The sequence below is a fragment of the Balaenoptera musculus genome, chromosome 1 (assembly GCF_009873245.2).
Source record: "Balaenoptera musculus isolate JJ_BM4_2016_0621 chromosome 1, mBalMus1.pri.v3, whole genome shotgun sequence".
Classification (NCBI taxonomy): Eukaryota; Metazoa; Chordata; class Mammalia; order Artiodactyla; family Balaenopteridae; genus Balaenoptera; species Balaenoptera musculus.
The window spans coordinates 16098559-16109040 of NC_045785.1; the positions used below are offsets into that span (position 1 = coordinate 16098559).

General features: G+C 37.5%; 1 protein-coding gene across 7 annotated transcripts in view; it reads right to left on the reverse strand.

Annotated features, from left to right (window-relative positions):
• The window catches only part of EIF4G3 (eukaryotic translation initiation factor 4 gamma 3), a 391513-nt gene that overhangs the window by 176084 nt on the left and 204947 nt on the right, over positions 1–10482 (reverse strand). For 3 of the 7 annotated variants that reach the window (XM_036862726.1, XM_036862724.1, XM_036862734.1), the window contains one exon: positions 165–185. The exons of the other annotated variants lie outside the window; for them this stretch is intronic. In XM_036862726.1, the coding sequence (XP_036718621.1) occupies positions 165–185 (21 nt within the window). The remainder of the gene's footprint in view (positions 1–164; positions 186–10482) is intronic. 7 annotated transcript variants of the gene reach the window in all.

Sequence of the window (10482 nt, forward strand, 5' to 3'; positions counted from 1 at the left end):
GTTTATGGTTTTCACTGCAGGCTTAAAAGCCTTGAAACAATATACCAATAGTAAATTCCCACCGTGAATGCGTGTATTCATCAGCAGACAATCAATCTCCCTCTAATAATAATAATAAGAGAATAGAGAAATAAAGAGGCCATGCAGAACCAGTAGTTTGTTACCTGGATGGGTCTGAATCCTCCCTTCAATTATGAAGCAAGAAAGCAGCAGGAAACAGAAAGAAAGCCAATGGAAAAGCATATAGATCAGTAGGAAGGGGTAGGACATAGCATGCAGCTCAACAAAAATTTCTTTCTATTTAGTAATAATAGGAGAAGAAAGAAGATTAGAAAATCAGAATAACAATTCTCTACTTGAGAATTCAAGGGCACATGGAATTGAAGAATCGAATGACATTTAATCGAAAGTAAATAAATCCAGTGGCAAAAATATTCTAATAGTAGCCAAAAGTATTAACAGCTTGAAAGGAAATGTATGCTTAGTGGACAAGTACCATTGGAACTACTGATTCCTACTCTTGGCTCTCCCCCATGATATGACTCAGCATTAGTTATTTAGCATCTCTGTGATCTGCTCTCCATCTTCAATGGAGATGAGAGTTAACAGTAGAAGTGCCATTTGTTACTTTTAAGTTTGCAAAAGTCCTAAGAAATACCTAAACCTTTCAACTTTTACCAGGCTCCACATGACAGAAACTTGCTCTTTTCAATTAACCAGGTACATAAGAGGCCACTTACAGCTTTAAAATGGGGAAATATAGTAATACTCTAAAAATGCTGTCTAGCTCCAAAATCTCTTGAGTTGTCTCACAATTCCAGACATGAGTGTTGCTATTGGTCCAAATAACTGCAAGTTTGACCTTTGGGCCCACTCAGGTCTTATCATGTCCTACTCTTAAGCATCAAGCTACCCACAGGTGGTAGGAAGTAACTTGTCATCTTGTGCTGAATTGGAAGAATTGGGATCCAGTGCCCAAGGCTCATCCCCATTCAGCCCTCATACCCCAGGGGAAAGAAAGCCCTAAAGAGAATAAGTCACAGAAAAGCAACAGACAGTAAGGTATAGCAGGAGAATGAAGTGAATGGGGAAACCAGATGGGGGAAACTACAGAGAGTAGTTGGTGAAGATGAAAAGAAAATACAAGAGGCAAGGGTGATAGCACAGGAACCTGGGCTGGGTCACAATGACAGCAATAGTCTTCAAGTTATCTCCACTGACACAGTTTTGGTGACAGATAAAAGAATTTCTGTCAGTTGCAACCAAGAACACTGGACTAGTAAACTTTCCAGGCTAGACTTCACTTCTAATTACATAGCAGACAGAATCTATTATTCATCAATGTGAGCTGTGAATACATTTCAGGAATGAACCTAACCATTTTTATAACTCGGTGTATATATCACAGGAGCCACAAAACTGTTACGGACTCAAGGAAAGGAGGGTCATTCATCTGGCTCAACTTACTGACCACTACTAGATGTTAGACACAGTGAATAAAAAGATTAATTCTGTAAGAACCTTTTCCATGAACTCTAGAGGGCAGGCAAGTCAAGGAGAGTATCAAACGGATACAGGTGATGATCCACTGTGGTTATATTATCAACAAATTTTGTCAGAGTACTTATTGCCTGAAGACACATGGTGTTACGGGGAGGTGAGGGGGAGAGAGAGGGAGGAAACTAGTCTATTAACTTATGCAGAACAAGAAAAATAGACATGGGTAAAGTTTTCCCATAAATACGTCTCTCACCACTATTTTCCACCTGTTCTGCTGGAATTTTTAACCAGCCTGTCTAGAATAACTGAGATTACATTTTATTCAAGGAGATTTCTGAATAGGATAAGACTGTTTACTTAAGCTGCTTTGAAAGAGAAACAAACAAATGTTTCTAATGATACTCTTAATATCAACATACAGCCGAGCCAGTAAAACACAAAATTTGTGGTTATGTGGACATACCATATTTTTTTTTTATAAACTAAGATTTCAGCTTTGAAGCTAAGTAGAAACTTGCATTAAACAGGAACACTAAATAACAACATGAAGATTCATACAGCACTTTAAGCTACCAGGTACCACTCTAAACACTTCACATATATCAATATATTAAGTTATCCTCACAACAAACCTCTAAGGCAGGTACTATTTTTAACACCACCATTAGATATATGGGGAAATTGAGGGACAGGGAGATTAAGTAACTTGCTAAAGGTCTGCCATGTGTAATTTAAACACATTCAGGTTCTGGGCCTGTACTTTTAACTGTTACACACTCTAACTCTCATGAAATGGAACACCCCTCATAATTTCAAAACAAGTGACATCAGTCAGAAGAAATCTTTTCTTTTCAAAGGCTGAAGGGATATGGCAGGACGTTTATCAAACTACACTGATGGGTAGCAGATCCCTCAATCGTAATTGATTTCTGGTAAGAAAAACACTCCATCAGTCACCTCATGAAATTCATGTTTATCATTCAGGAAAACAAATTTCTCCTACCTACAAGATTCTAATTCTCTATCTCCCTTAGAGTAACTGAAACTTGTTCATATGCTTTTTTATCCTTGGTACATTTAACAGGCCTACTTTTACTCAACTTCACTGCACTAAGATTTTTACTATGACAGGCTATTTGGAGCTTGTCTTTCCCTTTATAAAGTACACCATTTCTCCCTCTCTCTCTCTCTCTTTCTCTCTCACTCTCACTCACACAAACACACACACACACGAGGTTCTAATATCTCCAGGACTAGAAAAGGTATAATGGTTGGACATGCAAAGAAATAAAAAGAAACGGATCCTCTTTTTTGTACTCCCTCCTAACCATTCAATTGTAAATATAGAATTAGATTTAATAGTTGGTAGGCATGGCAGCAAACCACAGCTTATTGAAAAGAGTGTGTGGATGTGAACAGGCTTTCCCAAACTGCTTCAATGCTTCTGAATCCTTTTTCCTCTCCACTGAGTGCTGAAGAATCATTAAAAGAATCAAACTATCCTGTTTTGGAAGGACAGTACAGGCCATTTAGTCTAACCATATACCTAAAGTTTGAATCTCTTATATGACATGCCTTTGAGGTTATGAGACTTTAGCAACTCAGGACACAGTTCCATTTCATTGTTAAATGGAGTTCTGACACTGCAAGAGTCTCTCCTTCTACTGGCTCCAAATCTATCCCTCTGTACCATCTACCCTCTGGTCTGACATCGATCCCCAAAAAAATCACATCAAAGTCAAATCCTTCCTCTCCAGGAGTGACAAACCTCTGAGTTATCTGAAGACTGCCATCACTGCCAACTTACACATCACCATTTTTTGTTCCAAGCCAATCACCACCCTCCACCCCATCTCCCTCCAACCAAGATTTTTAAATTCCCTAACCAGCTAACTCTTTTTTCTCAATCTTCTCCCACTGTTCAAAGTTCTCAAAGTAGAGAGCCAAACCTAAACATCCAGGTCTGCCCAGACCGTACCAGGCCCTCACTCAATAAATATCTGTTGCTGAATAAAGGAACAATATATCTCTTTTATTCTGGCCAACTCTGTTTCCATTAATGAACAAGAATCACAGGATCACAGGAGCTCTTTTGTCAACCACATTTTACTACCAATTAGTACTGAGTTACAATCATCTAAAATTCTTTAATATTCTTTATATATAACCTGGCAATAAGTCATGTTCTTCACTTCTGTGTGTACTCTTATAGTTGTGTTTTGAAGTTCATATAGGAATCTAGTATTTTATTCCTTTGAAAATTTATCTGGCTAATTTCAACCCATCATTTCAGATTACACAGATTTTTTTTTTTTGGATTCTAAATATATCATGCAATATCAAAACTACATGACCATCACCAAATTTGACAGGCATGGCATTAATCCAAGTCACTGATAAAAAATGCTGAAACGGGACAGGTAAGGAGAAAAGAACCTTGTACAACGTAAGTATCATCTCCAAACCTGATTTCAATCTGTTTAGTCTTTTATCTTTCAATGGTCCACTAGTATGCCAGGAAAACAGCAGAGGAAGATGACAGCCCTCGTTTGACGTGGTACTTTGGGTAGCTCCAAAGGGCTAGGATACATTTAAAACAGAGGGTGAATTTATAGGGTACTTAAGATTGCTGACCTTCACAGAAACACTCTAGAAGCAAGAAGGAAAAAGTTACCTCTTGGAAAATCCTTCTAAAGACGTAGTAATTATAGCTTTACCAAAGTTTCCTGGCCAATAACAATGGTAATAAATGCTTTTTGAAGATACTGTTAATTTTTTTTTTTTTTTTTTTTTTGGCCATGCTGTGCAGCTTGCAGGATCTTAGTTCCCCAACCAGGGATTGAATCCAGGCCCTGGCAGTGAAAGCACCTAGTCCTAACCACTGGACCACCAGGGAATTACCCAGATGCTATTAATTAGAATATATCATTTTCTCATGACTTTGCTCTCTCGAATCATCAAAAGACAAAAATATCTCTAAAAAACTATATAATAACCAGAAATTCTTTGAAAAATACCTATTCATTTTCGGTAACCAGGAAAAATCTTATTCAATCACATTAGTTCTTCCTATGTCAAAAACCACTGAGTACTTATTAATTTGCAAAGCAATAAAAACCATATCAAAAATATGTTTCTGAAATCCCTAGCTTTTTGCATATATAGTTCAACCTACTGGAGGGGTAAACAGTAAGGATCTCAATTAAGAATTTGTTAGGTTGGGACTTCCCTGGTGGCACAGTGGTTAAGAATCCGCCTGCTAATGCAGGGGACACGAGTTCGAGACCTGGTCTGGGAAGATCCCACATGCCGCAGACCAACTGAGCCCGTGTGCCACAACTACTGAAGCCCACACTCCTAGAGCCTGTGCTCTGCAACAAGAGAAGCCACTGCAATAAGAAGCCCGCACACCGCAACGAGTAGCTCCCGCTCGCCACAACTAGAGAAAGCCTGCGCACAGCAGCTAGAGAAGACCCAACGCAGCCAAAAATAAATTAATTAATTAAAAAAAATTTTTAGGTTAATATCTCTTTTAAAAAATTAAGTACTTAAGAAAAATGTTAGTGCTATGATTTTCTGACAAGTTAGAAAGGGACAAGTAGTAAAGAGTCCATATAATGGGATATCATTCAAGTATCAATCAGATATTCTGCTGACTTACAACAATTTATAATGAAGGTTATTCATGTAAAATTCTTTGTTTTCCTGCATGTAACATATATTGTCACATAATTTAGATTTCACTAAGAATTAGGAGATGTAAGCCCTATAGCTGAACTGTCCAACAGGTAGCCACTAGCCATATTTAGTTACTTAAATTTAATTTAATTTAAAATTCAGTTCTTCAGCCACAATGCACAATTCAAGCACTCAATAGTTACATGTGGCTAGTAGCCACTATAGTGAACAGCACAGATACAGAAGATTTTCTTCATCACAGAAAGTTCTATTAGACAGTGTTACCGTAGAAGATTATGTCAGATGGAGGAAAGAAACCCTTAAGGATTCTGTCAGGAAGAAGAAAGTGTTCTATCAGATCATAATGCAGAGTCTGGGAAACAAGCATCCTTGGAGAACACTTCATTCATAGGTAAAAATAGCTTGGGAAAGGGGAAAGGTAGGCTGTCTCACTGCTAAAGGAAACTGACACTTATCAAGGGCCCATTATGTGTCAGGCACTGTGACAGGCTGGTACTTTTATTCATCACAATACCCTTAGGAAACATGCTGTTATTATGACACCTCAATATTACATCATTTGTAAGCATATTTTATCCATTTCACAGATAAGAAAGCTGAAGTCCAAGGTTAGTCTGCAGAAAAGGTTAGACTGAATCCCAGTTATGCCAACTCTCAACCTGTATTTTCTTCACTGTCTCTGCTGCAATCCTACAACTCTTTGTGAGGAAGGCACCAGATAAAACTGCCCATCACTGGCCTACATCAAGCTCTGAAAAATACAAGAGTTCTGGTGATGAGACTGCATAGATGCTTGGCCAGATTTCCTAACCATTAAACTCTGATATGCCAGGTCTGGCCCCAGAGGCAAACCCAAAGTCTTCATTTATTTTATTTTCCAAATCTAAGAAAATGTCTAGAGCAATACAAATATTTCTCTACCAAGGACTAGGACTTCAAATGTAACAGCACAACTTGGAGAACAGAAACCTTTAGAGGTCATATTGGAAGGAGGGGATAAACATAAGCCAGCTGTTTCTTTTTTTTAACTCTTTTTGCAAAAAGAACCAAACTACAATAGGAAAACATGCATAGTCTCAATGCTTGCCCCAGGTAACATACTCCTTGATGCCAAACACTGTTTTTTATGAAGCTTATTATTTGTTTAAGCTAAATCCAATTAATTTGAACACTGTGTGAACTAAAATCACATATCAACATACTGCAAAATGTTTTTGTTCCACAAACACTTTAAAATACCAATTCCCTGGTTTTCCTCATAATGCAAAGACTATTCAGCCATAGTATATAACCAACACTTGCTATTTCTTGTGAAATCCAAAAGTAAAATAAGGACAGGAACATAAGTAACTTTAAACCACAATTACACAAACTTCAATGACCAAAGACATGAAGTTAGTAACACAAGCCAGATCTACATTATACCAAGTCACTTGTTTTAATTCTGGGTGTACGTTCTGTTCTTTCCGTTTCTAATTACCTTGGGATTTTCAAACATCAGAATAAAAATAGTTCACATATTTCTAAAGCCAAGAGTGTTCTGCATATAAAATAACTTAGGACTACTTTCTTTTACCTTTGAAGAAAACTGTTATTCTAAGCTAAAGGCTAAAGCTCTCTTCAGATTATAAAATGCAAAAAGAATAGAACATCCTTATTAATCTAAAGAATCCCTGCAAAAGCCAAAAATTAATTGTACCAGGAAGATGATGTGGCTGACATAATACTAGTTAGAACATGGTATCCCTGACTTGAGGGACTCAAAAAGAGCCCTGGCTGGCCACACATAAAGATCTTCTAAATAAAAGCAGTTCCAAGAAACATACACATCCTATAGCAGTTTCTTGGTTGTATTAAACTAAAAATGTTTACCATCCAAAATCTTGTTGTCTCATTTCAATTCTGATAACTTCATTTTACAAAGAAAAAATATATAGGTTCTAGATTACTAGATTATTAGTTTTCTTTTCCCAAGAAACTATCTTCAAATAGCTCACCTAAATAACTATTGATTTTTTTTTTCTTTGCATCGTTTTGCCAACTAAAAATTGGCACTTGCCATCTGCCTCTACAAGGATTAAATCACAAGCTGCTGCAGCCGCTGACCTTCAACACCCGTTGAAAAGAGTTCAGGGTGGCGATCAGGAATGAGGCCCTCTGTGCTCTGGGAAAAACTGGCAGAACAGGCCTTTAGATAGTTAGATATTTTCAGAAGAAGATTTTATGAGCCCAATACTTGCATCTCCTCATATCTAGAAAAGCACTAAAATCATTCATGGTGACGTCTGCTCCTCGTGACTAGCAGTAACCTTCACGAGACTAGCAGCAAACTTCTGCAAAAAAATGTGTGCTTGATTACATGTACTCCTCCTTCACCAAAATCACATATATAACTGACCTTCGCTCCCTCTACCTCTTTGGAGGAGTTTCTCAGAGCTATCTGAGATGCTGTCTCCCAGGCTATAGTCCTCATTTTGCCCCAAATAAAACTGAACTCACAACGCTCACCTTGTGCATTATATTTAGTCACCAGTTTATAGAACCAATTGTTACTAAACATCCACGAGAAGTTATGTATTTACTATGGGACTTTAGGAACATCAATCATAGGAAACATCATCCAGCATCAAATTATTCTGTAAAAAAACTGAGATCAAAGCATGAAAGGATATATGATTGGAAAGGTAGTCTCTGATGAATAATGTAATAAAGGAGAAATGAGAAATCTATTCACTAATTCTAACTAGTCAAGACTAACTCTAACCCTTGATTTAATTCTTTCTGGCCAAAGCAAACAGCCGTAGATGAAAAAACCATTTGGGCCTTCAACTTTGAGTCTTAATCACAACAAACTAAAAATATCCCAGGACAAAGATGTTTTCCCTTAAAAAATGTATTTTCTGTATACCACTCAACTTTTGTTATCAACTGTATCGCTTTCATTATGCAAGCCTCTATATGTCTTGTTTTGTATTATGAGCATGAATCCATGCTTCTCCATGAACCTCTTAGGGTTTAGGTCTCTACTTGGCTTACGTTTGAGGAGAAGATCTCTTAAATACAGACTTCGGCCAGGGATTCTTAAATGGGAAATAGTATCACCTCCACAGAGTGTATCTGGAAATGTAGGAAGGTGTATTTTGTTTTGTTTTTTAAATTGTCATTGGGGGAATTCCACTGGCATGTATGGCCCAAAAGTTGCTAAAGGAACTGCAATATACAGGGCAGTTTTTCATAACTGGTTATTTCATCCAAAATGCCAATACCAACTCCACAGTGAAATAAGCTGAACTGGCTCCTACATCCATGGATACGAGACAGCAAACTCTTCCTAACAGTGTACTCCATGCTGTTCCACAACACTGGTTCAACTACATGCTGCTCAGCAGTATCACTTCAACCACACTCTCCCCTCCTCTATTTCTCCAAGGTAGCTACTGCAGCAGCCTGAGCCAAGGTTATGTATTTCCTTACTCACTTAATTCTGTGAGGTATAAAGAAAAAAATTTTAATTGTATTTAGGAAGGAAGAATACCAGAGTAAAAGCGGCCAGCTACCCGAAGTTTCTGTATCCAAAAGCAATGCTCTGGATTTATGCTGCATCTCAAGAACCCATCTTCAAGAACTAGTGTGGGTTTCTTGCTAAAAGATAAATAATAAATATATATACATATATAGTTGTACTTTTTTAATGGTTGAAACATGCTGTAATTTCACAAGCATCATCCTACAAATAAATGAAGGATAATCTGCCAATACTTTCTTTGAGACATATTACACATGAAAAATGATTTCAGCATAGAAATGAACGTTTTCTCAGTAAGATTTCTTAAAGTTTTCCTTGGTTGTTGGAATTAAATAAAGTGTATCACAAACCTTTAGGCTCAGAAGTAAGTTTTAAAAAATAGATTTTCCCAGGCTTCCCTGGTGGCACAGTGGTTGAGAATCTGCCTGCCAATGCAGGGGACACAGGTTCGAGCCCTGGTCTGGGAGGATCCCACATGCCGCGGAGCAACTAGGCCCGTGAGCCACAATTACTGAGCTTGAGCGTCTGGAGCCTCTGCTCCGCAACAAGAGAGGCCACGACATGGAGAGGCCCGCGCAACGCGATGAAGAGTGGCCCCCACTTGCCGCAACTAGAGAAAGCCCTCTCACAGAAACGAAGACCCAACACAGCCAAAAATAAATAAATTAAAATAAGTAAATTTTTTTAAAAAAGGCACACCTCGTATTCTTTAAAAAAAAACCAAAAAACAATAGATTTTCCCAAAGATGACAATATATAAAGGCTTAAATACAACATCCCTATCTGAGGACCACTGCAACTGAACCCAAGCAATAGAAATACTTAGCCTTATATGAAGGAGCTCAGAAACCTTTTTACTGAATCACTAGTTTCTTTTTACTCTGCTTCTTGAACAGAGATCTTCCAGCTTTCTGTCAGGAGTAACTGGCTTTACCCCTGACTAAAATGCAAACCCTGCCTTTATTATGGCCCTTGACTAGATTTGTTACCAAAAAAATGTATAATCAATCTTTTTACCTAAGAGATTATCTATTTTTTTAATTATTAGTAATCTTATCCTCTAGATTCGTAGTCTATGTCACTCTGCTAATCATTTTATTTGTATTATCTCATTTACTCTTCACATTAGTCCTGAGATGGTATTGATACTGTCCCCATTTTACAGATGAGAAAACTGAGGCTGAGAGCAGTAAGTAGATTGCCCAAGAACACCCAGTTAATAAGGAAGAGTTAAATCTAGGTCTAGCTGACATCAAAGTCCAAGCTCTTAAAGTATTTTAACAATGCTATCTCTTTCAAGTAAAAGATACCCCTGAGTTTTCTTTATCATATCCAGAGAATTGCCATCCACTTCATACAACCACCTCTGAGTTCTCCTGCAAAATGTCTTTAACACTTCAGAATCTGCTTGGCTTTTACATCGTCCAAATTGGAAAGACTGTATTTTGAGAAGTAGAGCTTTGTATTAAATCACTGCTAGATAATGAAAGGCTTCAATTAAACAATAACCATTTACTCAGTAATAAGAATTCTAAATATGATACCACAGGTAAACGCTGGTAATATTCCTCTCATTTTATCAAACCATACTAAGTTGCATGACAATATTAAAAATAGCCAACACTTACTGGCTGCTTATTTTATGGTAGCTGACTTACATATATTATCTGTGATGTAAAGGGTGTTTATCCCATTTTACATAAGAGGAAACTGAGGTTCAGAAAAAGAACTGCTTAACTCAGCTGGTAGGTTACACA